The sequence below is a fragment of the Girardinichthys multiradiatus genome, chromosome 9 (assembly GCF_021462225.1).
Source record: "Girardinichthys multiradiatus isolate DD_20200921_A chromosome 9, DD_fGirMul_XY1, whole genome shotgun sequence".
NCBI lineage: Eukaryota > Metazoa > Chordata > Actinopteri > Cyprinodontiformes > Goodeidae > Girardinichthys > Girardinichthys multiradiatus.
This window is the reverse complement of record NC_061802.1, coordinates 9,516,045-9,530,793: the sequence shown is the minus strand read 5'-3', so window position 1 is coordinate 9,530,793 and position 14,749 is coordinate 9,516,045. Positions and strand designations below refer to the sequence as shown.

At 36.6% G+C, this 14,749-nt stretch overlaps 1 protein-coding gene across 6 annotated transcripts in view; it reads left to right on the top strand.

Annotated features, from left to right (window-relative positions):
• Positions 1–14,749, top strand: part of sgip1a (SH3GL interacting endocytic adaptor 1a) — a 104,321-nt gene that overhangs the window by 55,172 nt on the left and 34,400 nt on the right. For 5 of the 6 annotated variants that reach the window (XM_047374793.1, XM_047374791.1, XM_047374790.1 and 2 more), the window contains 8 exons: positions 3,007–3,070; positions 3,396–3,420; positions 4,018–4,080; positions 4,801–4,864; positions 5,329–5,504; positions 10,279–10,290; positions 12,293–12,314; positions 12,430–12,514. In XM_047374793.1, coding sequence (XP_047230749.1) covers positions 3,007–3,070; positions 3,396–3,420; positions 4,018–4,080; positions 4,801–4,864; positions 5,329–5,504; positions 10,279–10,290; positions 12,293–12,314; positions 12,430–12,514 — 511 coding nt within the window. The remainder of the gene's footprint in view (positions 1–3,006; positions 3,071–3,395; positions 3,421–4,017; positions 4,081–4,800; positions 4,865–5,328; positions 5,505–10,278; positions 10,291–12,292; positions 12,315–12,429; positions 12,515–14,749) is intronic. The other variant, XM_047374794.1, reaches the window with a different exon arrangement.

The window sequence follows — 14,749 nt, the reverse complement described above, 5'->3', positions numbered from 1 at the left end:
CAACGTATTTACAAAAATAACCAAGTAGCCTTATATTTTAGCTTGAAGAAAAACGTTTTGTGCAACTCTAAGTGAAGAATTTTAACAGCTGTTCACATTTTATTTTGGTTTGGCAATATCTTTTCCTGTTTGGCTGTAAATCAGTTGGATTTTCCTAGAACAACGTTAGTATGTCTTGTGAATAGACCACTAATGCTTCCTGTTCGTAGTTGATCTAGCATCATTCTGAACAGAAGTCATCTTTAAACATTGTGCACCACATGCTCTTTGCTCTCTGTCATTTAACCCCTGAAGGGCTTTCTTATCCTCCTTTGCTTGAGTAGGAAGTTTGCCTGTCTCAAGAAAAATCTGCATGTTGCTACCATCACAGACTGCATTTTTTTTTTTTACTCTGTTATAGCAAAGTCTATGCTTTATGTAGATGTCCTTTTAAGTATACAATGTGAAAACGTGCTACTAGATTAGAAGAGGAATATATTTGAATATTTATTTCATAGAGAAAAACATTTGTATAAAGTAGAATAAGAAGGATGTGGAAACATTTTTTTGAAAACAAAAAATGAAATATTCATAGTAACTGTTTTTAATAAGGGGTTGTAGGTAGCTAAAATATCCATACTGAAAAGGGATACCAATTGTTTACTTTGTTTCCTTAATACAGCTCTTTTTCCGTTAGTTTTTATTTTTGAAGCAAAAGTAGATTTGCGGCAAAAGCACCATATGAAGAAAAAACCCAGCAGCTAAAAGATGGCTGATAGGGGATCGATAAGACATAAATTATTCTTTGAAACAAGAAATATATTACTGTCTGACAAATGAGTTCATATGAGAAACCCCGACTTGTAATTAGTGAACAAAAATGCAGGTACAGAACAAGTTGAGCAAAAGGCAGAGAGGAAAACAAATGTGGCTTTGCAACAAAAAGTGTTTTGCTATATCTAGGGGTGGAATTAGATTAGTAAAATTAAAACATGTTTACAGTTTTCCAAAGCATCATGTGATTCATTCTGTCCAGTGCTATTCTGTGCTCTTGTACATATTTGTTAGTTATATTGTTTCCCTTTGCTTAGCTTCACAGACAAGCTTTCACGCAGAAAGAATGCATTTAAGTTGAATCTTGTTGTCATTTAGTGTTTAAATTAAAAAGTAAAGCACTTACAGTTTGTACCGCATAAACTTTAATTACAAATCGCCCTTATATATTGGTTTTTGGAAAGAACAGCTGATTTTATGCAGCATTTTGAAACGGTTAACTTGACTTAAATCCTTTGTGATTAATGTGTGCATTTAGGTACATTTGTACTCAAGAAATGAATGTCAAAACTGCTGCATGTATTTGACAGGAATTGTTAGGGGTTCCAATAATAGTGACAGTGGTGATTCATTGAATACACATCTTTACCAGAGATACCAAAAATGAAGGAAAGTGTATTTGCTTTTCTTTCCTATGCTGCTCATATAATATACAACATAGGTCTGTCATTCTTCTGACTTGGCTTTCATTAATGCAAAGCTGCTTTCAAAACATAGTATAAGCTTGCCTCCATGGGTCTGATCCCATTCTGTGTCTTTGTGTGTCACTAAATACAGTTTGCAGGAGCCTATGTATCTTCCAGCTTGTTAGTAAGGACAAATAAGGACCAAATGAATGCCTACTCTATTTCTTTATGCATTTAAACTCTTTTTTTCTGGTAGCCTGAAAATTAAACAGTTTTAGGTGAAACAACAGTGGATATTTTCTAATGTTTTGACAATTACATTTCTGCAATAAATTGTCTTTAACTCAGAAATAAAGTTACCGGTGTTGAATTTGAGCACCATATGCAGATAAAGGACAGGACACCTTATCTATGTAGGGATGTGCGCATGCTTCAGCTTGAAGAGCATCAAGTTCCTCATCGGAGGTACAGCGTGTATCTGCAGGTGGCATGACGAAGAGACTGGTTGGTCAGTAGATTATGTGCTGAGTTCACTGCAAGTTAAAGACCAGGAAGAATGAAAGTAGAGGAGTCAGCAGAGACAGAATGGAGGGGGACAACTGGGCTTTCATTCTGGGTAAGAAAGAAATGGGAGCATCTGAGATCAACAGGATCTCAACAGGACTTTTGGGTGAAGTTGATATTAAATCTTTTTAATGTCAAAGGTAGCAAATATGAAGTTGAAACTGACTGCAGTTTAACCTCCTGTAGAGTAAAGAAGACAAAAATCTAAGTTTTCTGTTTAAACCTGCTGAAACAGTGCTGTTTTAAAAACAGCAATAGGTCAGGTAATTTGACCTTTTAAAGTTCTTTTTTTAATATACACATTGAAAGAAGAGCAAATCCAGTGCCTAATGCATTAATGAATAGTAGGATTTTAAATCAAATACAAGACATGTCTATAAATTGACTTAACTAAAGTTTTACTTTGCTGTTTTCTTTATCCATTTATTCCCAAATAGATTTCTGTGCTGCACCTTTGTTTTCAGAACACATAGAGGAGAACACATTCTTGAATATGCATGAATGTGGACTTCAGTAATTTTTTGTATTGTCTTTCAGCAGACATTTCTGTTCAAGTAGGAAAAGCTCTTAGTCGAGTTCTTCCAAGTTTGCTTAATTTTTCTTTACTATTATTCAATATGCTAATGAGGACATTTGGAGTCTTGTGTGGATTGTTATTTATTGAACCTTCTGTCTGACCTACTGTAGCTTCTATGCTCCATTATTGTCCCGGTTCAGTCGCTAGCTCATTGATTTTCAGTCGTGATTAATTTTCCATCCTAGAAGGTTTCCTTGATGATTGCAAGGCTGTCGTCCAATCTGATGACCGTCTCCAATGATGACCGTGAATGCTTTTATAGTTTTAACAGCTTTTTTTCTCACAGCGATGCAGCCAGTCAGTAAATAATACATGAAAATATTGCCTTTAATCCACATGACAAGCAGCTGACCCAAGCTAACCTTTAAGCCGCCCACAGAAGCCACCTTTTAATCATGCCTTTGGTTTCTCTTTGTGATTTTTCAGGATTGAAAAAACGTACCAGGAAGGCCTTTGGGATACGGAAGAAAGAGAAGGACAGTGACTCTACGTAAGTCTAGTTTTTGATTGCGATGCCCAGATCCTTGTTCACAGGGGATAGGCAAAATACTGTGGATGTTATGAATGATCTGTGAATAATGCATGAAATAACCTAAAGAAAGGTTTGTAGTATTTATATATTAAGAGGGATTTTTTTAACCGTACTGTGAATGCGTTTGTGCTGTGATATTTGTAAAGATGTCTGAAGGCACTAATGCCGATCAGCCCTTTTGAATATTTTCTCTTAGCTAATAACCAAATCAGTAGATTATTAAATTAAATGCAACAAGCAACCTTTAATATGTTTTTCTGTTATCTTCCTATATGTTTCACAGAGGGTCTCCAGACAGAGACGGTGGTGTAAGTACCAGCAAACATTGTTTGCTTTACTTGTAAATCTGAATTTTAAACAAGCACAAACAAAGTCTTTGTGGAAGCAACTAAATTTGGTGAACAGCGGATCAATTATGTATTTTCTGTGTTCTTTTTGCTTCCCAGGAACCCCAAGAGGTTGAATTGGTACTGAATTTAGCTTTTGAGAATAGACGAGCCTTTAGAGTAGCACTGTGTCTGCATAGAATTAGTATCAGTGAAAAATATAGCAGCGTGTTATTTAATCCATCGGTCTCCCACTGAGTGTACTCTGAATCATGTGGTGCATGAAAACAAGGAAAGAAAATATATATGTATGTATATATGTATGTGTGTATATCATCAAAACCTTATAATATTCGAATTATACTTTTAAAATGTTAAATACTTGTTTTAGTGTTATTTTGCTGATCCAAAACTTTGAGAAGAGCAACTCTGTGAACAGAAAAGGTCCTGAGAAAAACTTTTAATTCCACAAGAATACTGCTGAATTGTAGTTTGCAATAGATGTAGCAGAGTCTTACATAACTCACTCTTTCTTCAGTGTCTGGAGGGATTTTAATCAAATAGCTTCTGTCTTCTCAGTCTCAGAAGAAGACAAACGGAGCCCCGAATGGCTTCAATGGAGATATCGACTGGGAAAGATATGTAAGTAAACATAGTTGTTTTAAGTAGTATTTATGATCCATCTGCACCAACCCACCTACCAAAACTCCAGCCTTACCTAGAGTTACATGTTATCCTTATTTTATCATGGCTTGGTAAAAGAAATTGTAGGTGGTAAATAAACAAGTACAAGTCAGAACAAAATTCTCACAGTATGTAACCTTCAACAGAAATACCACAGTTTTACAGTATTGACAAAAATAATTCAAAGAAAAACATATGAGATGATTGAATTGCTTTTATTTAAAACAAAAATATTGCTACTAAAATATCATATTGATTATTACAATTATTGCATTTTCCATATTTATTTTTTTTATTTTAACATAGCTTTATGCAAAGATATAGCATTTCTTGTAAATAATGGAAGTGTGTAGCAGTGTTCTGCCAACCAGCTGACTGGCAGTGTGCAGGAACAGGTAGGGGAGGGACAATGCTGCATTATTGTATTGTAAATGATTGCTATACTTTGCTATACAGTTGACACTACTAACTGGTCCATGCGTATTTGCAAATCATATCCATCAATGACAGTCATGACATTTTCAGTTTTACTGCAATTGGTGGAACTAGAAATTCCTCCATAAAAAGCACAGATACAGTTAGACTCCTTGAATTAGCTGCTGGTACCAACACAGTGTTAGCAGTTAAACTGAACTCATATTTAAAGGTTTGTACTGATTTACAGTCGCTGTGTTTCAGAATTCTCCTGAGGTGGATGATGAGGGCTACAGTATCAGACCCGATGAAGAGTCCGAGGAAGGAGATATCCTCAACACAACTTGATTTATTATTGGTAGAAAAAGGGTGCTTTCAAATCACTTAAAATAGATCAGTTGTTTGGTGTTTAAAGAATATTCTCTTTAATGTGTGCTCACGATGAACTGATCTAGCTAAATACCCTCTAAGAAGTGAATTTCTTGTGAAAACCTCCAAACCGTTCAGTGAAAGGTGGCAGTATCACACTAATTAACTGGCATAGATTAGTTAGAATTATTTTACCTTACAGGTGATGTTGATTTCCTTTACCTTTTGAATGTTTCTCATCAGACTGTGCAGAGGAGCGATCGTTGTTTTCAAGTTAGACTGACGCAGAATAATGAAAAGGATAATTGAACCACAAATAGTAAACATTTTAATTAAGATCATATTTAAAATATGATCGAAGTTAAATGCAAATCAGCTGGATAGTTTTATGTTTGGACATTTTCCTTGACTTTGTGCCCTCACCTACCAAAAAAACCCACTTTTTCTCCTCTGACGAGTCTGAAGAAGAGGAGGACCACAAGAAGAAGATGTTTAAAATCAAAATCAAACCACTGCCGGCTGATTGTGTCATCGCAGCTGCCTCGGTCGATGAGCTCAGAGCCTCCATCGGCAACATAGCCCTTTCCCCGTCTCCTATGGTGAGTAACCCCGACGTCTATGCCCTCCTTCTGCTGGCCTTCATTAGCAGATTTGGTTAATGACGTTTAGATCATTGTCACATGTATGTACAGGTCATACTTCTTTTCTTCACCCCAGTGTTTAACATGCGGAGCGGGACTGTTTTTACGTGCACAGATGCACCAGTTTCTACCAAACTATTTTCTTACACCAAATAGCACTCTGTGAGCAGACAGCTTCTTTCACACAGACCTATTGATGGTTGTGGAGGGTGTCAGTGACTGTCTGCTAGACAACTGTCAAGTCAGCATGATTGTCTAAACCATTACATGACATTTCTGCATTAGAGATCCACACTTTATTGGTCTTTTTTGAAATTCAAATTTTCAGAGAAAAATGTTTTTCAGTTTTTATTAGCTGTAAGCAAAAAAATCATCTAAGTTAAGAGAAATTAATGCTTCAAATTCATCCCTCTCAGTGAAGTTGATCTAAATGAGTTCCACCTTTTTGAATTGAATTATTTAAAAATATGGATATTTCCATGTTATTTAATTTATTGTGTTGTGCCTGTATGTAGATGTCATTGTCTTTTCTTTCCCACTGATGCATCATGATCTTTTTAGAGCCATCTGCTGAGCTTTAACATCTGTGTACACAATATATCCTTACCCCACAGTTTACTTATATTATCCATATGTGTCTGAATGACTATTGTCACATATTTTAGAAGATTGATTTGAATATTGGACTAAACACCTTAGGTCAGAAGTGGCAGATTTATATAAAATCTTGAAATGTGGCTAGTTTGTAAGGCCTTTATACTCTGTTGACACATTATTTCTTGTTACTTTAAAGCCGTTTAATGTAATTCAGAATTTGTAAAACATAAACCACTAGATTACATCTTCCAACTTCTCGTGTAACAATGCATGGAAATGCCCATCAGGTAGCCTGTAGTTAGCAGCGGAGTTCCTCATGTAGCCTTCAGCTATTTTTAGGCCTTAGATCTTGCGTTCTCCCAGTCAGGACAGTTAGCATAGGAGTCTGCTTTAAATTATTTAGAAAGGAAAGTGGACACAATGAACTTGTGTTTCAGTATATTACCTGTGGTCATTCGAGCTTCTATCCTCTATAATTTAATCGAGCTTCAGTGGGTTCACTCACTGGCATTGTCGACCAGGTGTGAAGGTCTTTTTATGGTATTATTAGTTGGGTTCACGTATGGAACTTTATCTAAATGACACATTCATTAGATTATTTTGTCTAGCTTTCAATTTTTGTGCATTTGTTGTTGGACATAAAAAATGTAATTTTTGGATTTGATCTTGCATTTTTCTGGGCATTTAATTGCTTAGTAGCTGTGTTTGCCTAACTGACTATTAATAACTAATTAGGTCATAAATGTGCACCATTGTGTGAAAAGCATCGTCTTACTACTTGCATATTAACTTTAAAATGTACCAATCTGTTGCAAGAGATCTGTATCTGCCAATTATCCCTTGATCGACTCTTATTGGTGATCAGGTCAAATACTGAAAGATCTGAATTTGTTTTCCTGCTCATTAAATGCATCAAAACTAAATTCTCACCATTTTTAACCATGACTGCATTAAACATCATGGAGATCGATGCTCTTTGTTTTCCGTTTAATAAGAAATACATTACGTTTAGGGGCATGTCATTTAAGGTATAAATGGGGATAATCTTTTATTATCTTTATATTAGATATAAAATCACTGCCTCTATGAAAAAAACCTTTTGTCCTTCTTCTAATCGATAAAAATAAGAATCCGTAGATCAGACCTAAAACAAGAATAGAGTACTATACCGACCAGGAAACGCCAGATTGTTGAATTTCAGATCTATTCCTTTAGATTATTTGAAGATATTTCATTGCACGATGAAGCCTTAACATTCTTCTGACCCCAGATTGTGACTAGTATGAAAACTCTGCCAGAGCTAATAAGTGTCAGGACTACTAGATGTGTTTGTCATGAAGCAATGATGACTCAGGCTAACAGCTTATTTCACACTAAAACTTCACACAAATGTTTTTGTTGACAACTTCTCCAGTTCTCTTCAGAGAACTGTCTCCACGTACCTTTGTTTCTGACCGCATTAAATGGAGCTAACTGTCTGCTTTGCTTGTGTTTATAACACCTCCCTGCCTTCTAACATTCTGTTACCTTTTTCTCTTCCTTTGATTATTTTTGCTTTGCTGCCTAAAATGACCCTTACCTCTGTAGAGGAGTCCGGTAAGACTCTGCTTTTTAGCTTTGTTTTATAAGCCTTTCTTAACTATTTGTTGCTCTTTTACAACTCAAAATACTTCCTACTTATTCTATGTTTGTGTTGCTGCTAAAAAGCAAACAGGATTTGGGGCAAAGTATATTAAATCAGCATGAAGTCACTCATAGTTACTAGATAATGTTGCCTGTTTTTAATCTAAAGCAGATTAAGTAAATCCCAAAAATGTCTAAACTCCTTTTTTTGCGCAGTAATAAAATACATTATTTCAAAATGTTTTCCATCTGTAACATACATCCTTCACTATTCAACTGAAAAAGAAATACATATTTTATGAGGATAATATGTACAAAATATTTAATCAGAAAAATGTTAAATAATTTAATTTTAGCATTTAGTCTTCGTAAGGTAGCATCTATCATCTACTGATAAAAGAAATGATAATTGATTTTAGGAAGAAACTTTACCATCTAAAAGTCACTTTCATTAAATATCCGGCTATTGAGAATAAAATTGCTATTTTGCTATTTGTCTTGCTTTGATCTGATTTATGGAGCTTGGACCACTTTAAGCAAATTTATATTTATGTGAATGGTTATGGGTGTGTTAAGATGTTTGTATTATTTAGTTAATTAATTTAGTGATTGAATGAACCTCCTCAAAACAAATCTACTTACAGGTTTAAATAAAGCAACCTTGAACCTTGAACCAAAGTTCACCTTTGGATCACACTCCCAAAAAGATGTTTGTCAGAAAAACAACACCCTGCACAGTGAAAAAAGAACACCACACCCACAGTAAAACATGATGATGGTAGCATTATGCTGTGGGGTTTCCTTTCTTCATGGAGCTGAGCCTTTTGACCATGTGTGTGGAATTTTGAATAGTTTCAAAAACAAGTAAGTTTGGACCTAAAACCTTCAAGTGTTTGCTAGAAAGCTAAAGAGGACAAGATATTCTAATTTTCAGCATCACATTAAACTGAACCAATGAGGGCAACAGCGGAATATTAAGGTTGGTAGAGTGGGAAGTCTTGCCAAGGCAAGAAGTGGCATGCTGGTAGATTCCTACCAAGTAAGACTGAATTCTGAAATTGAATCCAAAGGTTTTTTAACGAGGCATTAGTTTAAGGGTGTGCTCCCTTATGTAGCCAAGTTATTGCACCTTATTTGTTTTCTTACATTTTGGCTTCTAACAGATTTTTTTTTTCTGTTGAATTGCACAAGTTATACATTAAAGACGGAAAACATTTATGACTAATCTTACTTTCGTTTTCTATGTCGTGGAAAATCAGACATTTTAACAGAAGTATGTTGACTTTTGAGACCCGTTGTACTTGTGTAGCTGCTCAGCTACTTTACACCACGTCGGAGTTTGGTTTTTCTTTTGTTGCTGTGGTACAATGATGTGCAAGAGTGTTTTAAGGTACGTTTCTGCTGACTTACACATCTCAAATCTGATTTTAATTGGTTGTGGCACTCTTAGTCTGCTGATTCTCAGTCCAAATACCAAGATTACACATTGCAGAAGAAACAAAGAACAGGTCAAACTGGTAGCTAAAATGTTAGGACAACCTCACACAATGCATTTTATTTATTTAATATCTGTTTATATGTACATTTTTCTAAAGAAAACTTAGGACTTTTTGGTTTACCATTTTTTAAATATATTTTTACCATGTTTAAAATCATTTGAGTCTGTTGAAGATAGTTCTCTTCAGTGATGTTTGTCTGCTTAAAATTCTGCAAACCTTTCTGAGTTTAACAGCGGCCAGTACATACCTTTACTCTTGTACAAATATTAAAAATGATACTGTCTATAAAAAATGTAAATGAAAATACTTGTCCCTAAAATGGTCAAGGGATTTTACTGGGTCATTTATTTTCTGCAGCTCAAATGTTCTTCCTGTTTACATTTGGCAGAGCTGCAGTGATTGGCTAGGTCAGCCTTTACTGAGCTCTGTCCTGAACACTTCATCCAATGAAATGAATTCCTACCACCAGCATGTCCCAGCCTCGGTTACATCACTTTAATCACTCATGGCTCACTGCACAACTGGGGCAAGCAAAAGAGAGAGGGGTTGGAGGGAGAGATGGTTGCTGTGAGGTGGATCTCATGTGGGAGTGATTTCAGTAGAAATTGAAGAGTGCAAGAGGGCAGAGAGAGGATATGTGGGAAAATGAATGGAACCTCATAGGGATTAGGTGGCAGAGTTTCTGTTTTAATAGCACACTGATCAGGAAATGGATGCTAGGATAGAGGAAACTGAATTAATGAGGCGGCTGTACAAGATGTTTTGGATTTTGTCCATACGTTTTCTTGCCAGCAACGTACTGAACACAAGCATACATTTCAGTTTCAATAAATCATCCTCTGCACTCTTGATTACAAAAAGACTAAGTGTTTGAAGACATGTTTCTGAATTAAAATATTAAATATGAAAATCAGCATGGGCGAGGTCTTCTTCTGATGCATATGCTCTCCTCTTTACTGATTTGTCACTTTCTGATCAGGTATCTCTTCTCTCTTCCTTTATGCTGGTCACAGAGACGTAGCCCGGTAAGTGTCCTTTCTGTCCATCTAACTGGGGTCCGGCTTAATATGTCACATGGCTTCCTGTACCCTTTAACAGGAGTTGATATTTTCTCTGCTAAAAATAAATATAAGCATTTTTTTTTTTTTAAGTAATTCTCCAGATCTCTAGTCTGATGGTGTTTTCGGTTTCCACCTTGAATGGCTATATATTTTTGCTTTTGTCTGCTTGGTGAAAATTTGCACTTTTGACAGTTGGCTCTTTGATATCTTACTCCAGTCTCTTCCCATCGTGTCTCTTCATCTGCTCATGTCTCCTCCCCTCCCTTCACGCTCTCCTCTCACATGCCCCTGCCTTTCATTGCTCATGGTGTCCTCCCGACTATGAATTCATACTTCTGTTGGGATCACAGCAGAAAAAACCAATGCCAATGCCAAATTTAAGACCCTTAGATTTTTCCCACTGACTTTGCCAGTTTCACACTTTATGTGCTGTCACAAGCTGCTTCTTGCACCTCAAAAGTCACATTATTATGGCTTTTTTATTTTTTTAAGCTTTCATGACAACCCACTGCTATCATGTCTGGTTACTGCAGGCAGGAGAGGGCTTCTAAGTTGCAATTTGTCACTTATATGAAACTAAGAAATTCATTGTACCAATGCACATACAAAGTGGTGCTGATTGCACTTTGGGTGGTAATAATTTGAATAAGTCTAGTTGCCTTTGTTATCAGCGCTAAAATCTCACATTAAAAAATGATGGAACATTCAACCTTTTAAATTGGGTGCATTTATTCAGTGGGTATAAAAATTTTTAAATATAATTGCTTGTCCTAAACTCATTACCTTAGAATTTCATAAGACTGTCCAGATTGGTCTTTATTTCACCCCGCATGTTTTCTTTGGTGTTTAGGACTGAGGACTGTGAATGGCCATTAAAAAAAGTGGATTTTTTATGTCTTGAGGCTAGAGGCTGTAAAAGTTATCTAAAATGTGCTGGTATTTCAAAGAGTTCATGATGTGATGGACCCTAACAAGGTTCCCATGATCTTTGGAAGAGAAATGGGCCCACTGCATCACAGATCCTCAGCCATAATTAACAGTGTGCATCAGTTGCTTTCTATTATTATTGTTTTCAGATGTATCGGGAGTGTTCGTTGTTGAAAAGTTCTATTTAAAGCCACAGTATTGTTGATGATACTCACTGCACAATATCAGATTACAATATTGTTATATCCTCCCACTCTACTTATAGGAACATATACTTAACTTGGCGTGCTTTCTAAACAACCAATTGGCACGTGGATAGAGTTTAATGTTGTTATGGACACTTGGCTTGTCCAGGATGCCACTATTGATGCTGTGGTGCTCTAGTAGTGAGCTTTAAGGATAGTTTTTGGTAGCAAGATAAACTTAGATCCTTGTCCAACCTATAAGCCAGTGACGAGAAATGGGTCTCTGTGTCCAGTCGTATTTATACTCCAAGGAACCAGGAATAAAATTAAATACTTATTTACCTAAAAAAGGTATAAATTAAAAACTGATTTTGTTACATTTATTGTTTTTGCATTGCAAGGGGTGCTAACAAGTTGTTACTTGTCATTTTATGAAAAACTATTTCTTTAACATGATTTTTCTTCTGCACTGAATAAATGTATCTAAATTAAGGGTTGGCTTTCTCTCTCTTTTCAGTGTAGTATTATGCTACTGCAAGAAAAACTTAATTTATTTGAAGACTCATCTTTACCCTGGGTGACAGGAAATGTAAAAAATGGTGAATGTCCTTGAATTATTACCACCTACCGTTTGAATAAACCTAAGGCTGAAGTTTCTCCTCTGGCCTTCACTAATGTCCAGTCACACTTTTAAAAGGTTATTAGTTGAAATTGGTGACATTCAAAAATTTTAAATGTATTTGCTTTATCTGAACATAGGGTGAAAATGAAACTTGGAAATTTGTGTTACTTTGTGCCTCTTCTTGTTAGAATTTAAAACTTTACTGTTTTTTCTGTTTTTTCCCATGGTACAGGGTTTGAAAAGGAACACATCTAGTAAGTAACATTCTTGCTGCTCTTCAGCCCAGACTTGTATTTTTTTAATAGATCACTGGAAAAAAGTAATATAGTGCTCATATGCGATTAATATTTTTTTTCTTTATGCTCCCAGGTGAGGAAATTGCCAGACCGAGGCGTGCCGTTCCTGCTGCTCCCACTGTGGCCCCCACACCAGCTCCAGCACCACAAACACCCAGGTATGGAGCTTCTCTCCTTTTGATTTTTATTTGTGAAATTTTACACACAGTGGTCAAAAGAAATTTGATTTAAAATTGTCTAATCAACACAAAAAGATAAATCGTTTATAATGCAGTAGAATAGTCTTGCCAAGGAGCCTTGCAAAAGGCCTAAAAGCATTTATCAAAAAACAATTGTAAAATAATGCTCCTGTATAGCAGCCTCTTACATAATGATTGAACCTTTATAAATTTTCTCGAATTACAAACAGAAACTTTAATATATTTTATTAGGATTTTATGTGACCAGCCAGCACCAAAAAAGTGCATAATTGTGAAGTAGGAGGAAAATGACACGTGGTTCTCAATTTATTTTTATTAAATAAAAATCTGAAAAGAGTGGGATCCATCTGTATTCAGGTTCGCTTAGTCAATACGTTTTAGAGCCACCTTTCACTCCAGTCACATCTGCAAGTCTTTTGGGACATCTCTACCACCTCGGCACATCTAGAGGCTGACATTATTGTCCATTCTTCTTTGCAAACTATTTCAAGCTCAGTCAGATTGGATGCATATGTGAACATAAAATTTTAAGTCTTGCTACAGGTTTTTTGTTAGATTTAGATCTGGACCTTATAACAAAGGAACATACACTCACCGGCCACTTTATTAGGTACACCTTGCTGGTACCGGGTTGGACCCCCTTTTGCCTTCAGAACTGCCTTAATTCTTCGTAGATTCAACAAGAAACATTCCTCAGAGAGTTTGGTCCATATTGACATGATAGCATCACACAGCTGCTGCAGATTTGTCGGCTGCACATCCATGATGCAAATCTCCCGTTCCACCACATCCCAAAGGTGCTCTATTGGATTGAGATCTGGTGACTGTGGAGGCCATTTGAGTACAGTGAACTCATTGTCATGTTCAAGAAACCAGTCTGAGATGATTCGTGCTTTATGACATGGCGCGTTATCCTGCTGGAAGTAACCACCAGAAGATGGGTACATTGTGGTCATAAAGGGATGGACATGGTCAGCAACAATACTCAGGTAGGCTGTGGTGTTGACATAATGCTCAATTGGTACTAAGGGGCCCAAAGTGTGCTAAGAAAAAATCCCGCACACCATTACACCACCAGCGTGAACCGTTGAGACAACGCAGGATGGATCCATGCTTTCATGTTGTTGACGCCAAATTCTGACCCTAACACCAAATGTCGCAGCAAAAATCGAGACTCATCAGACCAGGCAACGTTTTTCCAATCTTCTATTGTCCCATTTTGATGAGCCTGTGCGAATTGTAGCCTCAGTTTCCTGTTCTTAGCTGACAGGAGTGGCACCTGGTGTGGTCTTCTGCTGCTGTAGCCCATCTGCCTCAAGGTTCGACGTGTTGTGCGTTCAGAGATGCTCTTTTGCATGCCTTGGTTGTAACATGTGGTTATTTGAGTTACTGTTGCCTTTCTATCAGCTCGAACCAGTCTGGCCATTCTCCTCTGACCTCTGGCATCAACAAGGCATTTGCGGCCACAGAACTGCTGCTCACTGGATATTTTCTCTTTTTCGGACCATTCTCTGTAAACCCTAGAGATGGTAGTGCGTGAAAATCCCAGTAGATCAGCAGTTTCTGAAATACGTAGAGTCGTCCGTCTGGCACCAACAACCATGTACGTTCAAAATCACTTAAATCACCTTTCTTCTCCATTCTGATGCTCGGTTTGAACTGCAGCGGTCTTGACCATGTCTACATGCCTAAATGCATTGAGTTACTGCCATGTGATTGGCTGATTAGAAATTTGCGTTAACGAGCAGTTGGACAGGTGTACCTAATAAAGTGGCCGGTGAGTGTAAAAGCTCATTGCAAGACTTTTTTGTCTCAAAAGAATTTTGAACAAATATCTAAGCAAATCAAAATTTATTTTTATCTCTCTTGTGGGACTCTGTGCACTACAGTAAACCTGAACTGTTGTCAATCTGCACATCATTGAGAGCTATGAGGGTAAATCATGCTGCAAACCCTGTGGTTTGCTTAAATGTCAGTTTTTTGTTGTCCAGTTGTTTTGGTTTTCATTGTTGTGTCATGTGGAGTCAAATTAGTCACATGACCCCTTCTCTCTCTGCACCTAGATTCAGAGATTATTCACTGTATCCCCATATGACTGCTTAATGCAATATTGCAGTTGTTGCTGTTTGTTTTTCTATTTTTTTTATACTTGTCTAACAGTGATACACTATCTTTTAATAGCTTACTATATTA